This window comes from Melanerpes formicivorus, unplaced genomic scaffold (assembly GCF_026170545.1).
Source record: "Melanerpes formicivorus ecotype bairdi unplaced genomic scaffold, bMelFor1.0.p_v2 SCAF_1, whole genome shotgun sequence".
Lineage (NCBI taxonomy): Eukaryota > Metazoa > Chordata > Aves > Piciformes > Picidae > Melanerpes > Melanerpes formicivorus.
This window is the reverse complement of record NW_027142353.1, coordinates 42,844,884-42,871,896: the sequence shown is the minus strand read 5'-3', so window position 1 is coordinate 42,871,896 and position 27,013 is coordinate 42,844,884. Positions and strand designations below refer to the sequence as shown.

The following is a 27,013-nucleotide window of genomic DNA, read 5'->3' as shown; positions in this document are numbered from 1 at the left end:
GGGAGGGTAAGTGGGGTGCAGTCAGTTATTGCCTCGCTAGCTAAAATTAGCATGCAGAAGTAAAGGGGAACTGATGTTTAACTTGTGTGAACACATTTTTCCAACTACTAATTGCATGAATAGTATGACTGCCTATACGTAGCATGAACTTTATTAGTGTTCAGTGTTCTAAACAATTAGTAGTTTTGTTAGAAATTACTACGTGGATTTTATCTTTTTTTTTTTTTTTTTTGTAACAATGTTTAATTAATGGGAAAGGGGAAAAGGAAGCCCTGCGTGACTAAAGATCTTGATATAAAACTTTCTTGAAACAAAAATCTGATCAATGGATTGTTAAAAAGCAAACTAATATTAATTGTGACACCAGGATGTTAATACTGGCGACATGGCCACTGAAAGTCATCTTACTGACAATAAAAAAGGTTCATATCATCATCATCGTTCTCTCTTTTGGTATTTACAAAGCTTCTCAAGCATTTTCCTTCTGCATTTCTTACTCTACATATTTAATTGAAATTTGGTAGGGGAAGACTAAATGCTAAACATTTTACAGTTTTGAAGTAATTGTGGTTTAGTTTGATACCTTGTGATGTGCAGAAAACTGCACATCGCTGAAGAAGGTTGTAAGGGGCTGAAGTTCAGAAGACCTTCATGATTGCTCCTATTCTTAAAAGTGATTGAAATGTCATAGATACTTTTCATTTGCCCCGATTTCTAGCTATTTGGTGCCCTCATTTGTACCAAATTTCTTTATAATTAATCATGAAATATTAATTTGGGAACATGCTTTTACTTTATATGGATAAAGCATAATGATAGACTGAGCACTTCCTGCTCAAAGCTGTATGAGCTGTAGGTGAGTAGGGAAGTGAGCAGGTAGGAAGGATTGATGACGTGTAGAAATAAAAGTAACATCTAACAAGTAATCCTTCCCCATGCGTGAGCCTGAGCGAGTTATTTAGGTAGTTTCAGAAATGAGGAAACACTCATTTTATGGTTGCCCCTGTGCTGAATGAGGTGAGGGTTGTGCGACAGTGATACCTACCATGTAATTAGAGAGGGTACCATTGCTGCCTGTGCGTAAGGGGCAGAGCTAAGGTCGCAGGGTGGCTGCACACCCCACGTTTCTTTGCATTCCTGTGCTTGGTTTCACAGTCTTGAATGTCATATTGTTTTTGAATCATTTTCTTTGTCACTGAGGAAACGGAGCTCTGCCTGGTGCAAGGGTAGCACTGCTGCCCTCTGCAATGTGTGTCATGGCTGGTGTTCTAATATTATGACCCAGGCTCTGCTCTGGAGAGGGGAGTTACAGATCCTAGAGGTAGCACAGCCCATCCTAGGGAGAGCAGGGATGAGGTGCTAAGGAAAGGAAACCTAAGCCATTTCTCCTTCTCCTCCTATGGCAGCTGAGTTTGATGGAAGAGCAGCAGAGGATTCTGCCGGTAGGCCCTTAAAAGCCTGAAAAAAGCCGGTGGCACTGGCCAGCTGCATGGAAGGAGTGAGGAAAGCAGCAGCGTCTCAAAGTGCGTGTTCTATTTCAACGTGTGTGGGAATTCAAGGGAGAAAGGGAAAGGCACGTTTGTAGCCTTGAGGCTTATGTGTGGGGAAGGGTTTTCAGCAAACCAAAGTAGCACTAGTCTTTTTTATCATGCAAAGTTAGGCAAGCTAAAAGAGAGCATTTCCATCATCTGCCCTTGTAACAAGCTACAGCACTTCCCAAAGGCAATTAAGTGCTTAATTTCCAATGGGTTTAATTCTGTAAGGTGCTGTTGTCCTCACTTTGGCTCAGAGTTGAAGCTACTCCAGTTTTTGCCAAGTAAAACTGTGAACACAGTTTCACTGAAAGAGGAAAAATGTACCTCTTCTACTAAAACAAGAGGTGCAGTTTTGTTTTTTTTCCACAGTGTCTGTTATGCTGTATAACAGTTGAGGAAAGGCAGGGATGTTCAACAGATTATACTTGAGCTATTATGACAGCTGAGGTGTGGTTTACAGCATTGTAATAAAGGCTGTGTTATGCTGGCATGTCCTTGACTGTGGCAGTGCTACTCTGCCATAATCACCAAGTATCAGATCTAACTAAAAATGGTGGCAAAGCTGTAACACACATAAGAATGAAGGATGGAGTGAGTCTGTAACACTCTGGCTCTAAAATAATTCTTATTTTATCAGTCAGTGATGAACTTTTTATAATAAAAAGTACAATAAAATGTGTGACATATTAACTAAGTATTAAAGATGCATCAACTCTTTTAATACAGTGCTTTCAGGAAGTGCTACAGAACTGTAAAGGAAGCAAAAATGTAATGAAATACCAGGAGCCTTTATACTTCATTGAGACACCATGGCATGGATTAAAACGGAGGGATCTAAAAGCAGTAATAATATATACTGATGTGACGTTTCTTGTCAGTGCAGTCTGATGCCATGACAGGGTTACATAATTAAACATTACACCACTTCGTCTTTCAAAATCATTAGTTTTTGTGGGATTGCATACTTGCTGCTTTTGTGCACCAATGTGCACATATTTGGAATTAGGCAGCATTACCATGTTGAATCAATAGTTTATCCTGGCAACTTAAAAGGCACTGCATGAATCATAGTAGAGGGCATACCAGTAGTCAAAACATTCTCCCCTTGGGGGAAAAAAGTAAAATATCTACACCCAGGAGTAAACTTCAGAACAAATCCAATGAAACACTTGCTTTGCATCTCTTATTCAGCTTCTAAACCAACAGCTGTGTTGAAATAAGTATGTTTAGTCATGGTAAATATGTCTTTGGGTTTTCATTCAAGACATTCAGAAAGTGCTGCAAAATACCAGCAATAGTACAGACTGAAAACATCTTTTATTGGAAATATTTGTTAACATCAGAAAGCACACTAGAGAAGCTTGCATGCATATGCTTTGGGGGGATATTCCCATGGAGCAGTTTGACAAAGATTGTTTCTTCCTCCCCCAGCAAGCCAGTCTTATCACCCCAGGGTTTTTTGGGCTTGGGTGCAGGTGCTGCTCATTATGAGCAGAAGAGCAATGCCATTGCTTTCAGACTGGCTGCAGGGATGTTCCTGATGATCTTCATGTCTCTTCTGGATTTTTCTTGAGGAGGTTGCATCCACGTTTCATTTGTGGACTTCTTTCCCCTTCCCAGTCCTGGCTAGGTCCCCAGAAAAGGCCCTGTTGCTATTATAATGTCTTGGCTGGTGGTGTGGAATAAATAGAGAAATGTCAGTGAGCAGTAATGCTGTGCTGTGGCTTGTGTTTTTGGTGTAGCAAAATGAGCTCCAGTGGGTGCTGGCTGCAGGCCTCAAGTAGTTCTTATATGTGGCTTCCACAGGAAGTGTTTTCCTCTGCAGACACTGAGGTGCAGATTGCCAAATCTTACCTTACTGCCATACTTATCTCTAGAGTGTCACCCCCTCCTGACTTCTGTGGCCTCTTGAAGAAAATACAGCAAAAATTATTTTCCAGCTGATGTAGATAATAACATTTATTAGTATATGTTTATTCCCTGTCTGCTTTTCCTGTAATTATAGTGCACTGTTATTCCAGGAGCCATGATTGTGAACTGGTAGTTCGAGGGATGGCTTTGATTTCAGAAAATATGGTAGCATTTCAGAGGACCAGATTAGTACCCTAATTTGCATCACAGGTTTTTGGGTGGGTTGTTTTTAAAGAAAATGCTTAAAGAGTTAGATTTAGCTAACAAAACTTCTCTCAGAATAATCAAAGACTAAAACCTTTGCTCCCTCAATATCAGATTTCAATTGAAATAAATATTAACGTTGAAGTTCAGTAACTCTTAGGCAAGAGGATGCTGGTCTAGCCCTAACTATAACTTAAGAGATTAAGAGAATGCTATAGCAGATGACCAGTTTGTGTGACAATAATTTATCAACTCTGTGGTGGTGGTTGCATGTTCTCTACCCAGAATTACATAGTTTTGGAAATAAGACGTATTCAAGCCTTCTAGCTCAGTTTCATTACGGACTGTGGTATATTATAATCCTTATTATTTTTTGACACTCCAGTGGGCTTCCTGTAGGTCATACTTCCTGCAAATCTCATCTTTAAATTTGCAAATGTAATTAGTAAGGTAGGTTTCTTGATACATTCACAAAAACACTGATTTCACATAGTTAAGTGTGGTCAAACTTGTGCTTTCTCATTGTATCTTTATCTTACTGCCTTTATCAGGTACTCATTAATGAGTGAAGGATCAAAAGGTGGGACGGTGGCCAAGAAGCAATGGAGAATAAAAGTTTAGAAGGTTCCCCATCAGACCTAAAGTTAGTGGCTCACCCAAGAGCAAAGAGTAAAGTTTGGAAGTACTTTGGGTTTGATACCAATGCAGAAGGATGCATATTGCAATGGAAGAAGATCTACTGCCGTATTTGCATGGCACAGATTGCCTATTCAGGAAACACGTCCAACCTCTCCTACCACCTTGAGAAAAATCACCCTGATGAATTCTGTGAATTTGTGAAAAGTAACACTGAGCAAATGAGGGAAGCTTTCGCCACTGCGTTCTCAAAAATCAAGCCAGAGTCCTCGCAGCAGGTTGTTCAGGATAGCCTCATCATGAAGACGTACCAGAACTATGAAAACAAAAAGCATCAGGAGCTGACATCTGCAGTCATCAGCTTGATTTGTGAGGGCATGTATCCAGCCTCTATTGTTGATGAACCCACATTCAAGGCCCTCTTGAGAACAGCAGAGCCCAGGTATGAACTTCCAAGCCGGAAGTACTTCTGTACAAAAGCTATTCCTGAAAAGTACAATGCCATTAGAGAAATTGTGCTGAAAGAGCTTACTGAGGTTCTGTGGTGTGGCGTATCCACAGACTTGTGGAGGAGTGAAAACCAGAACAGGTCATACGTAACCATTGCAGTTCACTTTCTCAGCAGCATTCCTGCCAACTGCCTGACTGTGAACTCACGGTGTTTAAAAACATTTGAAGTACCGGAGGATAATACTGCAGAAACTATTACACGAGTCCTTTATGAAACTTTCATTGAGTGGGGGATCAATACAAAAGTCTTTGGTGCTACAACAGATTACAGTAAAGACATTGTGAAAGCTTGCTCTCTCCTAGATATTCCCGTACAGATGCCTTGTTTGGGACACACTTTTAATGCAGGAATACAACAAGCTTTTCAGCTCCCCAAACTCTGCAGCCTCCTTGCCAGGTGCCGAAAACTGGTGGAGTATTTCCAGCAATCTACTGTTGCAATGTACATGCTGAGTGAGAAGCAGAAGCAGCAGAATATTCTCCACTGCATGCTGATAAGTGACCGTGTTTCCTGGTGGGGAAGTACGCTCGCTATGCTACAGCGCCTCAAGGAGCAACAGTTTGTCATTGCAGCTGTTCTTGTTGAGGACAGCAACAACCATCACCTCATGCTGGAAGCCAGTGAGTGGAATACAATTGAGGGGCTGGTGGAGCTGCTGCAGCCTTTCAAGCAGGTTGCAGAGATGATGTCTGCTTCGAAGTACCCAATGATAAGTATGGTGAAGCCACTTCTCCACATGCTTCTGAATACTACCCTGAACATCAAAGAGAATGATTTGAAAGAAATCAGCATGGCAAAGGAGGTGATTGCTAAAGAGTTGTCAACCACCTACCAGCACGCCCCTGAGATAGACATGTTTCTCAATGTTGCAACTTTCTTGGATCCTCGCTACAAAAAACTGCCTTTTCTTTCAGCCTTTGAGCGGCAACAGGTTGAAAACAGAGTGGTGGAAGAAGCAAAAAGCCTGCTGGAGAAAGTAAAAGAAAATACTTTCAGGACTGAAGAGAAATTCTTCACTGTTTCAGAAGAGCCGCCTGTGAAAAAAATCATCATCTCCTCTACTCCTCCTCCTACCAGCGTCATCAACAACATGCTCGCAGAGATCTTTTGCCAGACAGGAGGTGTGGAGGACCAGGAGGAATGGCACGCTCAAATCGTTGAGGAGTTGAGCAACTTCAAGTCTCAAAAGGTCCTTGGTTTAAATGAAGATCCTCTGAAATGGTGGTCTGACAGACTAGCACTGTTTCCAGTTTTACCAAAGGTTCTTCAAAAATACTGGTGTATTATGGCCACAAGGGTCTTCCCTGAACGCCTTTTTGGTTCTTCTGCTAATGTTGTAAGTGCAAAGAGAAACCGATTAGCCCCAGCTCATGTGGATGAACAGGTCTTTTTGTATGAAAACAGTCGGAATGGGTCTGAGGCAGAACCAGAGGACGAAGACGAAGGAGAGTGGGGTTTGGAACAGGAACAGATTTTTAATTTAAATGACTCAGTAAATGTAAACAACAATTTCTTTAATATCCGAGACAGTGGGTTTGTTTAACAGGACTGCTGTGGTACATTTAATAACAACAAAAAAAAAAAAAGGTATTTGTCTTAAGTTACCAAAAATACTTCTGTTTTATGCTATGAATGCTGTAAATATTGAACAGTTGTATGAAACTTAATTCAACTTCCATTGTCTGTGTTTTTCCCACTGTCTTAAAACGTGAATGAGTTGTGACTAAACAGCACTGAAATGAATTGAGGAAATAAATTCTAAAAAGACCCTGACTTCTGACTGTGGCCCAGATTTCAGAAAGCACTTACCTGTGTGCAACCTTTCCACTTGCTACTGTGGGAGACAAACACATGCTTACGTGTTTTCTATCCTAAAAATATTTTCCTGAATTAGGAGCTTTAACAAAGGAATTTTGAACATTATGCCTCCACAATCCTGTGTGACTCAGGATGTTAGCTTTAAATTTTGGATTTTAAAACATTTTTAAAATCCATAAATCTGAGTAGTAAATATTTTTTAGAGTATATCAATGGTACAGAATGAAAAAAAGATCTTGAGCCTGATTTTCACTACCTCATGTGTTAGGACTGGTCTGTGCTAGAAAAGGTCAGCTGGTATAATTCTGTTAATTAGAGGACTAATGTATTGTTATTTTAACTGATACTGTGCTGGCATAGGCTGTACTGTGCATGCACTTATACTGGGATAAGTTATTTTCCAGTGTGGTATAAATGGTGTAAACATGTCTACATTGGTATTGCTGTGTCCACAGTAGTCCAGTTTTACCATTTAACTGCAGCAGCCAAATGGCAAAATTTGTTTGCTTTTGGTTTTGGATTTTTTTTTTGTTTGGTTGGTTGGTTTTTTTTTTTTTTGTTTTTTATTTGTGTGTGTATGTCTAGGCAAGCCCTGATTGTAGTCTCTTGTGCTTTTAAAAAGTGGCAAGGAAGTGCGTGGGGTCTGGCAGCAATGCGTTACCTTTGCTACGTGTTATGGCTGATGCCATCAGGTATAGAGCAAGCAAGGCATCAGGTCCCTCAACACAGGGTGGAAGGGTAGGAGAGAGTGGGTATGACAGTTTGTCTAATGCTACAAAATCCTTAACCTCTTAATTTAAATTGCCCAGGGTAGCTAGAAAATTTAGTTGGCAAGAAAAGCAAAAGAAAGAGCTTTAATATTATGTAATTGTATTTAAGAGAAGGGGGACACCCCCCATTTCCCCACATGTATTCAGTGAGTCTTTAAGATTGCTTTGTATTATGTTAGCGCTTAAAAACTTTTATTGTCTCTTGATGCAATTTTTAGAGTGGGCTTTAGTCCCAGTCTACTGTTTTAGTACTGCTTCAGATTAGTTGTGTATTGTAAATGCTCCCTTTGTGTTTCTACACCTGTATTTTAAGCCCTTTTGAGAACTTGGCAAACAAGAAAAATGAAAGAAAACCAACCCCCGACCCTCCCTCTCCTGTGAAATACTGCAGGTCATAAACAAGATTAGAGCTTGTGCACGGCATAGAGTGACATGGCAGCCAGCATTTTCCCCTGAGCTGCAGAGGACAGCTCTTGACATTTTCTGGTTACAATCAAGGTTTGCTTAGGATTTTTTTTGTAACTGGTGTCTTACCTCACATCTTGGCTTTAGTCTACAATTTACGTTGAGCGCAGTCTTTTAGGAGAGAGGCTGTTACTGTGTTGGAGGAAGAAAGTTGTTATTTTTCATCACAGTGGTACCCATATGGACCTTTGTTTTTAGAAAGGACCCAGCCAGGAGGAACATAAAAAAAATGGGAATTAAGGATGCAATTCAACCTACTGTTCCCACTGCTTGTTTGTTTTGGTTTAACAGGTTTTGGAAGTTTGAGGCCTCTGTGTTCTTTGTGAATACTGGGAATGGGTGAGTGAACAAGGAGAAAGGACAGAGGTTAAAGTAAAGGATCAGTGAAGTAAATAGTAGTGAGCTACCTGGCATATTTAAGCCCAGGAGGAAAAAACAGATAGTGTGGCTCTCAGTAAGATGGGGTTTGCCCTCTATGGTCCCCTGAAGATTAATTTGCACTTGTAGGAAGTATGCGTGCAGTGAATCCCATCGAATATTGCTACTCTCCTTGTCCACTGAAGAGGTGTATGTGATTGTCCAAGGTGCAAAACATAGGCTTGGCCTACACTCCCACAGGTGGATTTGAAGGTATCAAAATCAAATTATGGAAAGGAGCTAAATATGGCAGAACCCTTTTTGATGTTACCTGAGCTCCTGTGACATCCTGGCAGTCTGCCCGGAAGACCTCTTGGCTCTTTCATCCATTGAATACCAGCTGGTGCTGACTGTCTTTGCTTTCACCACCTCCACCTGCTACCACCACTGCCAGCCCTCGAGGTGCTGCACAAATGCTAGCACGAGGATCCTCTCTTACATGAGCAGAATTCAACCTCACAACCAAGGCAGAGGCCTGAGCACCAATCTCTAGATCTGCATTCAGCCTACCCCTCTTGATAGCATCCCTTTCCTGATTCCATTGTCATCTTTCTAGGGCTAAATGTATGCAGTGATGCTTACAAGCAGTTTTTCTGAAATCAGTGCAATGCACTAATCTCTTCCTTCCAGCTTATTTTTATTTTTTGGTATCCAAAATAAAACTGTAGTTTGTTCTATTGATGTATCTTAGCATTCTTTTTAAAAAAAAGAAGGGAGGAAAAAAAAAAAAAGAAAAAAGAACAAAGCCATTGTTTGTCCTACCCCATTGTCTGTGAGATTTTTATTTAATGTTCTAAGCCTGGAATATTGTTAAATAAATCAGAAGAATAAGTTAGTTACTGAATTATTTGTCTGATGTGTGTTCATATCTGCAGCACTTTATGACTTTGAACTCTTCCACAACAAGGGCAAGTTATATTCTAAGGTTTTGAAGCTATGCATTTATTTTCCTTTTGATCCTGTAACTTATATATATATATATAAAAGGCTGTACAAATCTTTTGGATTAAAAACCAGAAAATGTTAGTTCAGATGGTTTCTCTTACTTAAATGAGCGTGGTGTTTTTCCTTTAACAACATAATTTTTTCTTGTTTAGTTGGGTGGAGAAACAAAGTTGCAGAGCTGTTTTAAATATTGCTACAACATGAGTTAAACCCTGGTGGTGTTGCCAAGGGTGGGCCCAAAACACATTTCCAAATTAAGCTATTAAGTCAGATTTATGTTTGTGTTTCTTGACAGCTAATTTGAATCCACAACCTAATCTTTCCTTTTCTCTTTGGTACAGCTGAGACATCTCTTGGAGGGGCAAGAGAGGAACTTCAGCTTTTGAGTGCTTTCATACTGGAAAAGTGAATTTTTAAAACAGGCTTCCAAAATATGTACTTTATGTCAAAAGAAGAACAATTACTTTTTGCTACCAGCAAAGTATTTCCAATTCAGCATTAAAATTCAGTGGGCTAGGAAAGGTTTCTTAAGGTTAATGTGGAAAAAAAGTGAGTTTTGTGTGACTAGCCAACTCTCGCACACATTTCATCTCTCCCTGCCATTGGAGTTACTGTGAAGACAAAAGGAAAATCCTGAACCAAACTGAAATTGAAAAGTTGAACTTTTTCCAGCAAGCTATGTCTGAAATGCCTCTATGTAAATGAAGGGACTGAAGTTCTGGATCATTTATGGAGAGGGTGTTTCTTTTTTAATTTATTTTAGTTATCTGTTGCAGCAGTGTATTTAGAGGGTTTTCTTTAATGTCATGGTGGTCCAATTAGCTTTACAGGCACATGTGTATGGAGACAGAAAATATTAAAAGGAAAAAAATCCCAACGAACTAATTGTTTATTTGTAATACTTTGTAGGACTCTAAAGTCACATGTAGTTCATGATTTTATCATTTTCTTGTGATAGCTTGAAGAGCTGCCTGAGGGTGTGGTTTTTCAAAAAAGGGAAGCATGTGGATTTGAACACAGTAGTAAAGTATTTTGTGTATTCTATGACAATGGTGTAAAGGAAATTTCATGTTAGAATAATTGCATTTTAGTATCTGCACACCATACTCCTTTCAATGGTCTCCATTTCTGAGTGTCCTCAGAGGATGATGTGATCTCAGTTCTGGTGGTGCAGTGCTACGTAGTCTAGCTTTTGACGGCAGAGAAGACTCTTGCTTTGGCTTCTGGTCTGTTACATTTTGTGGTGGTTTTTTGTTTGTTGTTGTTTTTCCAGACAAGACTATGATCTGTCTCGCTGTATTTCCTGCAAATTGCTGGTCTACTAAATTTCAGACATTTATTTTTAAGGGAAGTGGGGAAATTACACAAATTTTGTTTTTAATAACAAGTGGTGCTGTAGAGAGAACTTAAAGATACAGTGTGTTTCTATATTTGCCTACTACTGATACGCCATCAGTAGCATGTTTAATAACGTGATACTTAAACTGGAGTCTTGAAACATCCCTGCAGTTGGTGTGTAATGCTGTTATTTTTACATACAAAAGCATTTCTTTTAGATGGAACAATCACCATTAATTAAATAGATTTTTGCTGCTTCTATAATCATTTTCAGTGCCCCTGCAGTTGGCTTAAAATGGCGCAGGGGAATTGAGTTTAATACCAAAAGCCAAAACAAAAACAAACCACGAAACAACAAAACACTGCCTTTCAGCTTACCTTGCATTTCAAAATTGTTTTAGGGATAAAACTTGATTTATGTCTTTTTAAAATGCAAAGGCTATTGCAGAAGCTGTTTTCAAATGTGAGTTCCTCAGACTCTGAAATGTTAATATTACATTTTTTGAGCGTTCCTACTGACCTTTATGTTCAGGGTTGTATCGATTTCCCTTGCTGCCAGAAGAAAATGTTAGTGTTCACAAAAGTGATGCCAGCATCTGCAGTGCTTTGAAGCGATGATCAGATGTGTCTTTTCTCAGAGCTGTTGAAAAGAATGCTTGCATATGTGTGCTGGTTTCCATGTGTTGCATTTCGTATGTGTTTCAAGTGACTTCACCTTGAAAAATCCAGTTCCTTTATCTTTTCTCCCCTCCCTGGTGATGTCTGGGCATAGTGCTGGGTGAAAGCAGCAGGGAGGAGCAGCGCTGCTCCCTGGCATGTTTTTCTTCTCTTACAGCGCTTTTTCTTTGAGAGTAGGTAAACTCATTTTAAAATGAGTTGAAGCTAGGTGCTTATTCCACTCCACAGGGGTTGCAGTGCTTCTGCCATGCTGTGAAAAGGCAGAGTTAGCAATTCCTCCCCTTGGAGTGTCGTACACTTGAACACACTGCTCAGCTGGACCAAAATTGCCTACATAAAGGAGAAAATGTTGGAGAATCAGTCTTGACACAGCTAGGAAAATGCACGCAGAGTCAAAGACATAATAAGCAGTAGTAGTCCTTATTGCATATCAGGGTAGAAACAGAATCTCTGCTGCTCTGGTTATTCGAGTTTTTAAAGTAAATATCTTAACATGTGCTCTAGGCTGAAATTGGGAAATGTTGTGATTATTCAAATAGTTACGTATTTAATGTTGACATGGAAAACTTCTGTAGCATTCAAATAAAAAAAATCTCTGTAGTGGATGAAGCTATAGTTTCTATTTGATAGATATTTTTGGGATAACATTTACAGTGGTTTTATTGGTATAAATACCATGACCAGTAGTATACACACATTCAACTGTCAGAAGTGGTAGGGTAGTCCTGTTTTTATGTACAGTGGAGACAGGATGGGATGCTTTCATCTTAAATAAATCAAGTGAGAAATGTTGACTTTTTTTTAATGCTGTTAGGCAAAAGACTAATTAAAATGCATTTGTAACTATTTGTGTATCATACATTTATCTAGATATATCTTTAGAGAAAATCTCTTTGCTTTACTTAGCACACTAAAAGTATGGCTGTATTTGCCTGTAGCTCCATGTGCATGATGTCATGTTCAACAGTGTTTCTCCTGAAAATGCAGAATAAGGTTTGGGTTTTTTTAAAATGGAAGTATCTTTGTTTGCTTTCGATTTTCTGAATGTGTCATTGTCCCCAAATAATTCCAGTCAAGAATGAGGATCTTTTGTTTCTCCATTGGATGTTACTTTGCTTTTAAGTTTGAGACGCTCTGTGTCTCTGTTTATCACTGTTTTTATGAACACAGCAATTGAAAGGATTTCCTTCTCTCTTTCATTATATGTATTTTTCCTCCCTGATGAGTCATCACTGAGGTTTACAGTGATAGGAATTTACAGTCATAACAAGGAATATGTCAAGTAAACATCAGAAAAGCTCATATCAGAAAAATCCTATCCAATGTGCTCCAAAGAAAACCTTCACCTCCTCAAATGTGTTTTATTGATGCATGTGTGTGTGAGAGAAAAAGAAAAGTGCTTTTGCAAACAGTGCACAATTCTGTGTCATGGATGGCAATCCACTTTGCTGTGAATTTGTGTTCTGGGATGCACGCAGTGGCTTTGTCACCAAATTTGTTTCTTGTGTACGGAGCAGAACTTAAATAGAAGCAGCTTAATAAATCCACAAACATCAGCTGAACTAATGAAGGGGAGGTGAGATGGAGCAGACAAGGCATGAACAAGGTGGTTAGTCTGTTTGCTTCATTGATGAGAACAAATAAGAAATGGATCCATCTAGGAAAAATACAGAAATTTTAGCAGGGGTCTTCAATTCCTGTCTGAAATCCTGGCAGCATTTAAAAATACTAAATGAATAACCTTCCTCTAATTTGATATTTCAGAACTGTGTAAAAAACATTTTCTGTTCTTCTTGGTGTTTTCATGCTGCCAGTGGTGAGCTCCTAAGTGCCCAAAGAGGAGTTTTCACTAATAACTGAGAAGGAAGGATAAATGAGCTCTAAGTGTAACCTGTCCTCTAGCATATGGGAACCTGGGCTGAAATGGCTGTTTCTGAATAATATTTTGACACAGCCTCTCTGATCTACCATAGATGCACATTCACGTGCAATCCAAGACTTTGCCACTTATCATAAATCTAGCAGGTCCCAAGGGGGCAAGTGCTGTGGTGAGAAAAAGCCAGTCTTGTGGATAAGTGGAGCCTTCTGTGTGTGGTATGTATATATTTTTGTCCCTAATTTTAAGTCTCATTTTATTTCCTGCAGGTGCAGGTATGTTAGTGCTGGTCTTTGCTGTGTTATTTGTAGTGTCTCTCTTTTATTCAACATGTAAGAATAGGAGAATGTTACCTGTATGCTTTAAAGATACGGTGAAAGGAGGCAGAAGTTCATCTGCTCTGTATGTGGTTTGCTTGTGCAGTAGGTTGAAGATGATACTTCGTTTACCCCAAAGTGTTGCAAATGTGAGACTGGCTCAGGAAAAGTAGATTTCTGCATGCCTGGTCAGGGAAATGAGGTGAGAAAAGAGTAACCTTGTGCATGTTGTGTCTGCAGGTATGATGCAATCCCCAGGTGATCTTAAAGTGCTCACAGGAGCTAGTTCTTTTGGAGCTTTGCAAACAGACTAACCACCTTGTTCATGCCCTGCATGCTCCACCCCCCCACCTCCCCTTCATTACTTTGGCTGATGTTTGCCAAGATCTCACAGTTCTTTTTCAAGATATAAATTCACAGATAATATAAGAAACTATTTGCCATTTGTTAAGAGCATTGCATATGCTTTTTGTGCCTTTTTTGGCAGTGCATATTAGAGCTGATGGAAGATAAAATTCTTTTACCCAGAGACAGGATCCACACACATATGAAGCAGGTCATTGTGCACTGAGACTGGTAAATTCCTGCAGTGCGCAGTTCAGGTCGGTCTGCAGCACTGGTCTGTTGGCTGCTCTTCTTCCCTTTCTCTAGGCTGTTTAGGAAGGTTGCTGTGCTCTGCAGAGAGAAAACAGATTCCTCTGGATTGTTTTCCCAGTGTTTTTATGTTGCTGGGGCTGCTTTCTGGTCTGCACATGCTTGAAGGAAAGGAATGGGCCAGGGCTTTTTCCCTGAACTTACTTCATCCCTGGGCTGGTTGACCACCCTAGGAAGAGGATTGTGCAGATGGTGATAAGTTTGTAGACACCAAGACTACAGAATGAGTCATTATTTTATAAAATAATACAAAATGATACAAAATGTGGCCTAAATAGGAGCCTTCAGACCCTTTGCACTGACTTCTTGAGCTTTGTCCAAATACAGATTGAAGAATTTTCTCTCTAAAGGTCCATTTTGCATGTACTACATTCAGAACCACTAGAAATGCAGGCATCACAGGTGTAGCTGTTTTAAACAGTGGTGTTTTGAGGTGGACTGTGATTCATTTTATACACAAAGCAGAACTTTTCATTTTATGTGTATCTGTTTTGTCTTCTATTATGCTTCAGAAGTTAGTATCCATAGGATCATTATGTCTAACACTTTAGCTTCCAAATGTGGGTGGGCTTCAGAAGCAGGAGAACTATTCCCCCCCATAACTCAAAAGATGGAATTCTTTAATTATGATGTTGATGAAGGGGGCAATTGCAACTGTGTTATGCCAAAATATAGGAGAATGTGAAATGTAAAGAGTAATTTATTTTTTAAGGTAAAACTTTGACAGTAAAAGGCTCAAGTGTAAGGACCGAATTTTCTGCCCTGTTACTTGCATTGTAGCAATGTGGAACTGGACCCATGGCATTTCAATGAGTGTACAGCCTTCTATTATTTAGTCAATATTCTCCTTGCAAGAATGTTTCAATTTACATTACCTGGTCTCAACAAGCATAAAATCAACAGTATCAGCAGATCTGAGTGTACATTTCTTTTGCTTGATCTTTCTGTCCTTGATAAACATCAGCTTTTGTCCTTTGTTAATGTAAAACAAATGAAAGAAGGCAAACGGGTGTCCAATATTATAAGCAGAAGGCTGAGTGTTCGCTTGGTGCTCATGCATCTGAGGCACTGATGGATTTCAGAGTTGGGCAATGGATTGTGTTTGTGCATTTAGGCTTTTGGGTCTGAGGGTGGACAGATGGTATCTTGCAAAGGATATGTAACATTTGCTTTCAGGTCAGCATTTTGCCAATAAAAGTGCTGCTTCACCCCCAGTGTTAGCTGGTTGTACAACTGGGGGATTTTTAGGGGCTGTTTGGAGTAGGATCTAGTTATTTTGGTGTTAGAACAAATTCTGTTCACATTAGAGATGCTGAAATTCTGGAAAATTAGCTACAAAATACAATTGTTGCTTTGCATCATCAAAAGAGTTATTTAATCAAATTTCATTCAGTCACACTTCACTTGAGAGCACTAGAGGTTGTAGAAATGCAGCTGAGGAACACAGAGCTTTACTGTGGGGACACTTGAGTGGATGGAGGTATTTAGTTACACAGGATCTGATGTGGACGCCACCATGATGCTGTCTGTGTGGGACAAGTCGCACAATCTGAGATCTTACTTGCCTTTGATGTGAGTCCTGGAGTAGCTTTCTAAAGTTATGCAAGGCTTGAAGGCAGAAGGAAGTATCTGTGGATCCTGTGATGTTATTTGTAGAGATATTTGTATACTAGAGTCATAATATGTCAGTTTGCTTAGACCATGCAGATACTGTCCCACCACAAATGCTTTACCTGGGGCTCACTTTCTCAGTGTTGGAGGAGGGTCAAAGTTATGTGGGCACTGGCATGTAATTCTTGTTTCAACTCAGCATTTAGTGCACTGATCAAATAGAGTCTTATGAAATATTTTTATATCTGTCATTAAGATTATGTAGTTTTGTCTTGCCTTGCAAACAGGACAAGATTCAAGATCTGTGCAGTTAAGGAGTAGAAGTGTCATATATACAGTCACACAGCCTCCTCCTGGTGTTTTCAGAAAATGATACCCTCCAGTTTCAAGCTTTCCATCCTTCCAGTTTCTAAATTACAGATGTCATTACAGACACAGCGATTTTGGGTTTGTAGCTTTATCATAATGTGTGAATTACTGCATCAAAACTGCAGACATGGTGACATATAGCAAGGTTAAAATGGGGCTATCACCAGCAAGAAAATAAAATATTTGACAGGTACTATTACCAAAACAAATAAACAGTGATGTTTTGCTTCATGGCATTATTGCTTTTAAGAGAAAAAGAAAGTGCTATAGTTTTTTACTAAAATTATGACACTTACTTTCCTTTCAGCACATTTGTGCTCTGCTAGGAAAAGTCTGATGCTTCACAGAAAATTCATTGAACAAGAAAATTACATCACCTATCATACCCCAAAACATCCTCTGAGTGGTGTAACACTGAATAAGAGTGTTTGGCTGTGACACGCTTCTGGTTTTGGTAGTGTAAGAGACTGATAAAACTCTTGACGATTTTGTATCAAACAACCATGCAGCAGTCAAAATAGGATGCACTCTGCAACAAAAACAAAAAAACCCGAAACAATGAGAAGAAGCCTGGAGGGAAAAATGAGGAAAGTTTGACCTAATAAAAACGCACTGAACTTGTTTCTGAAAGAGGACCTTGAGTTAAATTAGCCTTTTGTTTTCTTTTGTCATGTTGACACATTGGTAACATGGTAATACAACCAAACACCCTTTCGCTTGATAAGGAAATACTTATCTCCTGTAAGATGTGTGCTGAGTTATCCTCTGTGACATTAGCTTCACCATCCTGAGAAAACAGTCATGCCAGATCAGAGCAAAGGTCTGTCACCTCCTGACCTCACATTTTACACTGGTGTTTGTCATGCACACAAACCAGCGATTGAAGTTAATGAGCTTTATGATTGTTCAGTGAATTTGGGATAAAGTTTTTAATCTGCAATGCTGCAGGCAAGAGTTAGATTGACACCTCTGGCTGCCCCAGCATGGTGTGCTGCAGCAGCAAGCAGGTGATGCTCCTTGTTAGCTCTTTGTACCAAAACAACTGATAATTAGGTCCCATATGCCAAATACTTTATAAAGTCAACGCGGAAGATGCTCTCTGCCCCAGTTGGTTATTTTGAAAACAGATAGTTTTGCATAAGAGTATTTTAACAATTTTAACTCTCTGCTCTTTTGCCGTGGTTTAGTTGTTTAGGTGGGTTGGATTGGTTGATGGGTTGGACGTGATGATCTCAAAGGTCTCTTCCAACCTGGTTTATTATTATTATTATTAAACAAACATAATAACCTGTCCTGGCTAAGGAAACTACAGATAAGTTGGCATCAGACCTAGTTCTTAAAAAAATATTCAGTGGTACCATTGCAAATAGCTTATAATAGATGCAACAAATCTATGCATTCCACAGAATCAAATCACCTTTCTAAGTAAAACATTATTGGCACTACACTTTCTGCAAACTAGGACTGACATAGTGAAAAAATGTGCTTGTAATGTTTTTTCTGAATGTAACGCAGCGAACTGAGCACCAGCAGAACAGTAAGTGGTGACTTTTGGCAATTAGATATAACCTGGATAAGTGGAAATGAAACATTTGTTCTATTAAATGCTTCTTACAACAGATATACAAGGACTTCCTGGACATATTTTTTCCAAAACAACATCTTGTTACTGAATAAAGCCATCCAGCATGAATACAGATATCATCTAACCTGCCTGTTGGACTGATTCGATGCTAATTAATGCTACCACCTCTGTGCCAGTCTTACTTGTGCATTCATAACTGGAGTTGTTGCATTTTAACATTAGATAGTCTGGTGAAAATTAGTAGGAAAAAGGTCAAGAAATGCAAAATCCATCTTTTCTCAATGATGCTGTACTTCCTAATTATATGGTACAGATATTTAAAGAGCAGCTAACTTGAGTCAGAACCAGGTTTCAAGAGCAGCAGACACAGTGCCATCAGTAGTGCCCAATAGGCACTAGCTGAGCTGTTTGTGCTTGGTTGTAGGCCTGTAACTTTATTCTTCCTGTATTTTCTCACGGGTTCATTTTTGCAGTTGATCTTTAAAGTCATCATGTGCAATCATCTGGCACTGCAGGGAGGAAAAGGGTATTTGAAGACACAGGGGAGAGAGTGTAAAACAATAAAATAAATGGGCAACATTGTAGCCTGGATTTCAGCTTGAACATGGTTGGTAGGTATGTACTACAGTGGCATATGGTCTTACTTGTTTATGCACTAATTTAATGAGCTTTATTAGGATTTTTGTGATGAAGTGGACTATATCTTCTATCTGTCTCTTCTACATCCATTTTTGAAGTGACTCAGTAAAACAATGTGTTTCTCCAGGTAATATAGGAAAGATGGTTAACTTTGTCTGGATTAGAGTGTGGGCTTTTGCTGCTACAGCCAGTGCTGGTCACAGACTGCACCAGTACACAGAAATGTAGCCAGATGTTCTAATGGACCTTGGGAGGGAGATGATACTGTAGCCAAAATGAAGGTGGTGTAACCCTCAGTGCTGCTGGATTTTCTGTATGGAAAGTTGCAAAGCTTTAAATGCAATAAAATAAATACTGATGTAAGGACTCTCGTAGCTGCTGGTACATCTTGCAGAGATGGGAAGTGCTTTGCTCTCTTTGCAAGCAGCTGTGAAACTTTAACCTGTATCACCACAACTGAGAGAAGTCCTAACTAGTGGCAAAGCCCCACTGGAGAACAGTATGAGTAGAAAGACTTGTAAGACTGTATTGTGGAAGGCTAACAGAGATGTAGGACTGGAGTCTGGAATAGTGACTCTATCTTAGGGGCATGTCTTTCAAATGGCCAAGAAGTGAGTGTGCAGTGTAAGGTGTGTGCTTGCAACACAGGCCTTGCATGTTCATGGAAAAAGCCCTAGGGAAAGAAATAATGGAAACAGAAGAGAGCTGCTGAGCAAGCCAGTGCAAGCTCTTAGGCTTTTATTCTTCAAACTCTGTTTTTGATCCCCTTTATAAGTTTAAATTGCTAAACTCCTTTATCCCTTTCAAATAAAACAAAAGAAAAAACAAATAAAAAGCTTCACTCAAATGATTTCAATTATTTAGCATCAAACATGGGTAAGTGCTGCCCATCAGCTTGGCAAGGTCTGTCCTTTGAGAGGTAGCTCCAAATACATCAGCTGCACTGGAAGCTGATTATCAGCTTGGCTTAATGAAAATGGGAATATAAGACCTGTCATGATACACACAGTGTCTTTTTCTCGGAAAGATGAAAGGACTTGTGCCTTGAAAGAATATTTCATACCAAATGGGCTATTGCAGTGCCGTGCGATTTGAGCTAGATCTGCTTGTCAGGCTGATGATGCCTGAGAAGTGCTGGTATTTTGTCTGATATCCTTAGAAGGGCTGACAGGATGTGGTGTACACTGTGGTTTATCAACCTGTATGAACTGTGGTGAGATCATATAGCTGGTGGCCAAAGTCATAGCCTGGCCTTGCAGAAGGACCAGTGTACTTCCTGCAGCCTTCACCTTCCTTCTTAGAGGCAGGGTGGTTAGGAGGTGTCAGTCAATAAAGACATGTATTTCTGTATGAAATAAGCTTTCCCCTTAAAAAGTTGGAAAGCTATTTATAGGAGGTAATTAAATATAGGAATAAAAGTAGGACATTTGTGTCATACTCCTGGAGTGTTATTGATAATAGGACTCGTTTTGTGAGCAGTTGCGTGAGATGCTCTCTAATTGAAATATTAATAGCAGATAATAACACTGTGGAATGATGGTCTCTTAGAGGGAGACATACTTCAAGAGCTTTTAATCTGTGTGGTAACTCTGTATTAAAAAATTTTGACAATTTTGGTGAAGAGCAGTTACAGAGTGTGCACAGTAGTTGCTGTTTTAGGTTAACTGATTCCCTGACTCCCATGAATCTGCATTAAATGAATGATCCATAAAACTACTGAAAAATAAATGTTTCACAGAGGAATAAAATAATGTAATTTAAAAAAAGATATCTTTCAAAACAATTAGCTGTCTCTATTGCACAGCAGCTACCTTCTTTGTGAAAACTTTGGTACATATTTTATGAGGAACAAGGAATGTGAACATTGAGATAAAATATGTGAATCGTAGAATTGTTTCTCTTGGAAAAGGCCTCTAAGATCATTGAGTCCAACTATCAACCTAACACCATCACACCCATTAAACCATATTCTGAAGTACCATGTCCACACATTTCTTCCAGGGATGGCAACTACACCACCTCCTTGAGCAGCCTGTTTTTCTTAATATCCAATCTAAATCCCCTCTTGTACAAATTCAGGTAATTTCCTCTCATTCTGTCACCTGATATTAGGGAGAAGAGAATGCTTCCCACCTCATTCCAACCTCCTTTCAGGGAGTTGTACACAGCAATGAAGTCTCTCCTCAGCCTCTCCTTCTCCACACTAAACAATCCCAGTTCCCTCAGCAGCTCCTCCTAAGATTTCTTCTGTAGACTCTTTAGCAGCCTTGTTGCCCTTCTCTGAACACAATCTAGCAACTCAGTGTCTTGTAGTGAGGGGCTCATAGTGAGTATGAATTTACTTTAGCATGTGTTCAGAAAGAAGAGTCTGAAAAGAAATCAATCTTTTCCTAGAAAAGGACAATTGTAAGTGAATTAGGAATTATGTATAGTACAGCCAAGACCTTTTTATACTTGCACTTTCACACTCCATTTTAAGCCCTTGACCTGCTCTTGTTATCAAAGAGGAAAAAAATGAATAAAATCCCATCTTTGTAAAACAAATGTTGGAGCTGTCTTGAAGACAAAATGTGTGCATGCCTTTTGCACTTTCTCCTTACAAGGCAGATTGGATTTTAAAGCAGATCTGTGTAGAGAAAACAGCTCCAAACAGAGGCTTATAGGGCTCCTGTCTCTAAAATAAAGAAATTTAAAAAAAACAAACCACAAATCCATTTTGCATCAAGAATTTGTGCTTTTGGAGGGTGGGAGGTGGCATGTGGCAGCAGAAGATTGAACAATTCAGTGCCCTGAGCAGGTGGGGCATCAAGATCAGGCATAGCCCCCTGCCTGGCAGCTCCCTCTGAGACTATGCAGCCCCATGAGCATCCTCTTCTTTCAACGTGCTCCTGTCCCACACAAACAAGGTGAGCCTTGCTTTCCATGGAGCCACTATTTTGGGTGCATACATTGAGGGGCAAATGGGCACCCATGTGAGTGATGGTCTGAACAGCATTTGACATTTTCTGGGCTCTTCACCGGGCACTGGCTAAAAAAATAAATAAACAGATTAGCCAGAGACTGGATTGAAGGATGTGGAAGTAGGGCAAAGAAGAAGAGGAAAGAATGTTGAGGCTATTTTCCATCTTTTTTGTGAAGCTAGTAACACCTGAGAGTTATTTCATGTTAATATTTATGCTGTAATGGCTTCTGAACATAAGTCACTTCTAAAGATTTTAATACTATGGGATGTGCCTTTTAACATTTTGTATTTTAATTAATTGCAGGTATCTTAGGGTAGCTTTAAGTATTGATTGCTCTATGCACTGTGCTTCCTGTTAACTAGATTCTTCCCAATAATCTCTAATCACCTTGTACCTCTCTTCCTGATTCTAATTACTGGAGCTTTGTATATGATAACAAGCACTTCAGTTTACAAGTGATTGCACACTTTTCCAAAGTGAAGTACTTCAGAAACTTCCAATTACCTTTGAAGAACTGCGTACCAACTCTTGACTTCTGCTTACTTATTTATGTTTGATGGAAATACGGTCATGCTGAAGCCAGGGGAAGCAAAGGGGACTGTTTAAGTGGCAGCAGAGTATATCGTCAGCTGGAAGAGGCAGATCTCAATGTGACCTTCAGCTGGATGCTCTTAAGCTTGATTAAGATATGGAAATGACATTCTCTGTGTCTGGGAAGAGATGAGATGCAGTATAAACTACTCTTAATGATCTTACTAACTTTTTTTTTTTTTTTTTTTTTTCCTTTTTTTCCTCCTCCACCTCTCCTGAATCTAATATAGTAAGGAAATATTTAAAGAATCAACTTTTCTGATGTACTGGTTACCCAGCTGTATCTCTCCATCTCTCCATCTGCTCTTTGAGCAAGAAGTGATGGAATGATTAATTCAATCTTTTAATAGCATGTGGTCATGGTCAAAGTTTCAGGTGGTGTAATTCACAAGCAGTAAAAGTAGAAGCTGTAAAGGCAATATTGAGAGTTTTAATACAATATCCTCTACTGTCTAGGAATATGACAATGCTGTCAATGCTGTCTTGCAAGTTAAAAATTCATTATTGGGTTTTTTTGAAAAGTGTGCCTCATAGTGCAAAATATATATTAAATTCTGTTGACTTTTTAATTCCTGCAGTGCCATGATGAAAAGCAGGTAGCAATATTTCATTTTTGGCATGGATTTCCAGATTGACCATTAAGTTAGTAGGTCGGTCTTTCCAGTTTGACCCTAAGGAGATCACTCTCTGCTTCATTTTTTGCCTGTGAAAGTTCTATAAATATCCGAGTTTCATAACTCTCTGAGCTTCAGGTACTGTAAATGCTCTCCAGATCTGAAGGTTTATGGATGAACCTTTCTTCCATGCAGGTTGTGGGGGCTTGCCTGCTCAGGTTGATTTCTACATTTTTTAGGATTAAATCATGAGTAGCAGCTGGTTTCTTTGTTGTGAAACAACTACCCCAGCATTTATAGCCTTCTGATATGAGATTCTGCATTGCAGCCAGGTGTGTCATTTACTCAGTTTGTGATGGAGTGACAGACATCTCACTCTGACAATTCATTTTTCTTTGGCATTTCAAACTTTTTGTCAGCAACCTGGTTTTAAGGTCAAAATTATGATAGAAATGCTAAGTTTTCACAGTTAGACATGAAATTTTTCAACCTTAGGACTTCTGTGCCACATGTCATGTAGATAACTTTTTGTCATTTTTTTTTTTTGAGATAGTTGGGATGTGATTTTTCTGAGAGAAGATTTTTCTGACATTTCACTTTATTTTCTATTTATGGATTCTTACAGAGCTTCTTTCAAAGCGTGATATGAAGAAATGCTACATTTATTGGGGATTTTTGGAGGAGGCAAAAGTGTCTTTAAATCACAGATGTTTGGTGAAACTGAAACCTCTTATACTGGGAGTTATGCTGTGGAGGCTTTTGTGTGCTTGAGGTGTGACTGAGACCAAGGACTTGAAATGGTTTCCTACCTCCTGGGGGATCTAAACCATTCTAAGATGAAGCTGCAACTACTTCTTAGCTGTTTGTAAAAGCTTGGAGCCTGCACAATATTCAGTGCCTTATACAGAATGAAATAAAACCAATTCTAATGTCTCTAACTTTTTCAGGATGGGAAAATTCATTCTGCAGGTACTAGATTATGCAGAGCTATTTCCATTCCCCCTATTTAAATCTCTTGGGATGAGCTCCTCTTTTTCATCTCTTATTTCACAACAGGAAAAAAGTATAATTACAAGATGGCATGACTTGAAGAGCATTGGGAAGTTTTACATAAAATGACAATTGCCCAAGGTATTGCACAGTTACATTTGCCCAGAGGGATGGAGTACGAGAATAAGCATCAGTAAATCTGTTCAAAAGATAACCAGATCCTCTTACTTGACTTAAAGATACACCTGTATATAACTTCCCTATCTTTAGTGTGACTGGAGTAAAGGAGAAGAAAGCCAAAAGTAAGATTTAATAGGTAAATATATGAAGGGAATGAAAGATAAGCAAGGCAGAGAATACATGGCAAATGGAAATACGTCCTTCTCTATTCTTGTGATAGTATTTTCCCATGTAAGAAATACTATGGGTAAATTGATCCTTTAAATATATGCATATGTAGGGAACGGTTCCTTTCATCTTGGATGTGCTGTTGAGTTTCTTCTGGTATTTTTAACAAACCCATTAATCTTTCACATGTAGGCTGTGGCTGTCTACTATACTGTAAGGAACTATCAAGATTTTTTCATATTATTACCCAAACCATCTTGCCCTTATTTCACAAAACCCTGTAACAGAGTTTTGTCAAGTGCCTTTTATGGGTGAAGCTGTGTCTGCTCACCATTAATTTGCTTTGGCTGAGCCAATTTAGTGCAGTGCCCTTCAGCTGCTGCTGTTGTCAGCGTGCAGTGGTGCCCCACATGCCTCTCCTTTTGGGCTGTATAGCATCAAAGCCCTTTTTTCTCTTCCAAGCGAAGGTTGCATTTCATGGCCATGGCCCTAGTTGGCATCTGTCCCCAAGACAAAATGATTGCATAGTGGAGCAAAATATGTCATATGTGGTGTAACACCAGTGGGTAGTCTGGTGCCAAATACTCTTGCACAAGTTTGTCAATATATAGTGGCAAATGAAATATCCTTGTTCTTTGAGACAAGTGTTTCTCTGGGAAAAAAGAATAACTAAAAAGAACAAAGTCTCAAGTGAGGAATAGCAAGGATATTTTAAGATAAGGACTAATGTATGATAGCAGAAGTTCCTCAATGCCTGTTTGGAACTTCCTGATTTGTAATTTCACTAATATAGTTTGTACTTGTAGATCTAAGGCACCTTGAACATATCCTTTTCAGTTCTCTCTCTGCCCCTACCCTCCATCCCCTTTCAGGGATAAAGTCCTATCCCTACACATTCAATTGGGAACTTTACTCCCAGAGCAGATTGTGGGCAAATCTGGATTCTTGATGAATTTTTAGCAGATTTTGATAGTGCATTGTGGTATTTCCCAACTGTCTGATTTGTATAATGGTGTGTTCAGTCAATCTGTTTGGGAGTCACAAAAATTAGATTAAAATTTCTTATCTTTAGATGAGTTTTGGCTAAGGGAACAAAGTACCTGAGAATGTCAAACATGGCCAGAAGTGAGATTTAGGGCTCAGAAACTGCACCCTCCTTTCTGCTTTGTTTACCTTAGGGCAGCTCCATATTTGTTGGGATCAAATTTCCTAGAATCTCTTTGTCAAAATCAGCCTGAACCTGTATTGTAAAACCCCCAGTTACATACTTCAAGCTGTTTTTCAGTGCAGCCTTGATTCCCATTATGTAAACCAGTTCAGAAATGGCAAAAAACCACTTCCCATAGTAACCATTCTGTTTTCTTCTCTCTCAACCCCTTCCCCCTTGAGAGATCAATATTCATCTGTTTTCTGCTTGATGCAGAATGTCTGCATAGGCTTTATTGGAGGATGAGGTTCTTCACAGTCAGAGTGAAGAAAGCAAAAGTCAGTTCAGAAAATTACCATCTACATGTTTTTTGAAAACAGTAGTTATTGGGTTTTCTTTGTGCAGCCCTTCTGCCAAGTCTAGCAGCATCACCAAGTCCAGGATCAATATTAGTGAGGATCCTATTTGACAAATAAACCAAAAGCACTCAGCTTCAGTTGAAGGATATCTGCAAATGCAACTTCACTTGGCTTGTAACCAGGCAGGATTTCTTCACTTGCTAACACTCTGGTCATACACTCTAGAAAACAGGACACTGAAAACACATGTACAAGTGCAGAGGAAATATTTTTTTATTACTTTGGTGATAGCTGTAGCTTATCTTTCTAGCAGTCTGTGGTTACAGTGCCTTGACTTACACTGTCTTCCCCGCATCAAACCATGATTGATTTGCATATATAAGTAGTGTGGGGCTAAGCTGTCTATGCAAGATCTCCTTGCTGGACTTTTTTTTGCCTTAAGGTCAATACCACATGCATTAAAATTCAGGTGTATTAATTTGTTTCGAGATGTATCTCTTTCAGCTAAATACTTGAAGAATGGGGAAAGGTGAAGAGAGAGGAAAGGGGGGTACTTGGAAAATCACCTCTCCTTCATCAAAAAAAACTTTTTCCTGTGTCTTTGAGAGTCTACCACTCCCTTCTGTTCCCCTTTGCACACCCTGCCTTCCACATGTACTTCTTCTTATATCTGCATTTATCCTGTCTTTCCAAGAATCACTAGAAGAAATGCAGATAGGTGTGTCATGCAAATTAAAATTTTTAGTGCAGCTTTCCACTCCCCTTCATATTGTTGACAGAGAGCTCTCTTATCACATGATTTGTATTTTTGAGTGGCAAAACCTGTGGCTCTGAAAAGTGCTTTATTTAGGGTATCATTATTTTTCTTTTGCAAAACCATATTTCTTTCACTACTGTAATGCTGGCATCATAACTTTCTTCTTACTACTGAGACAGTTTCTCTTCCATCCTTTCTAACATGTGAATTTCTCTTATGACAGTTAGGTCTTGCTGTGGATACCAGTGCTCCAATGTTGTGATATTGAAGTCTAATAATACTTGCTGCTATTTAATACATCCCATGGCTCCCCGATGTGTTCATGATATGAAAAATAAGAGGAGGAGTTATTCTGCTTTTTAATTCTTTGTAGTACAACTTTCCCATGTGTTAAAAGACGTATCTGGCAATGAGGCCTGGAACTGATTTTGGGAACTTGCATCTCAGAATTCTCTGAAGGGCTTGTCATCTTGTCTGCAAATCTTATCACTTTGTCCCCATATGAAAGCTGGCATGCTTGTTGAAAAGCTGAACAAATGTTATAAACTTACAATAAGATTAAATGTGAAGTGTTTTTTATTAGTTGTTTTCACTGGCAATTAAAAGAAATTAATTAGTATGGCTCAGCAGAAGTTTGCTGCATTCTGAAGAGTTATCGTTTGTTCCCATGTTGACAAGATTAGGAAGAGATGGGGATACACATTATCTCCTTAACTTGATGAGTACACTGCTTTTATGATTGGTCTAGCTGATGACTCCCCTGCTTTTGTGTCATTTGCTGCCTTGCTATGTTCCAGCCATTTGTCCAGGCTAGCTAGACAAGTGGTGCTTTGGCTTGAGCTGCAGCACTGTTTGGGTTCCCAGGTGTCCAGGAAGGCCGGACAAACTGCTAGCACTGGTCCCATGACTGCCCATGCTGCATGTGAGCAGGAGCTCTGCTGTATGGTGGGAATGTCCACAGGGCA

The 27,013-nt window shown here is 39.3% G+C and overlaps 2 protein-coding genes across 7 annotated transcripts in view; both read left to right on the top strand.

Moving 5' to 3' along the window:
* Nucleotides 1-9,111, top strand: part of ZBED1 (zinc finger BED-type containing 1) — a 60,099-nt gene extending 50,988 nt beyond the window's left edge. For 3 of the 5 annotated variants that reach the window (XM_068141513.1, XM_068141487.1, XM_068141505.1), the window contains exon 2: nt 4,202-9,111. In XM_068141513.1, the coding sequence (XP_067997614.1) occupies nt 4,253-6,340 (2,088 nt within the window). In that variant the 5' untranslated portion in view covers nt 4,202-4,252 and the 3' untranslated portion in view covers nt 6,341-9,111. Of the gene's footprint in view, nt 1-1,406; nt 1,524-1,567; nt 4,101-4,201 lie in introns of those variants that run through there. The other 2 variants (XM_068141498.1, XM_068141521.1) reach the window with 2 other exon arrangements.
* DHRSX (dehydrogenase/reductase X-linked) overlaps nt 1-27,013 on the top strand; it is a 186,259-nt gene that overhangs the window by 3,113 nt on the left and 156,133 nt on the right. The window lies entirely within an intron of this gene.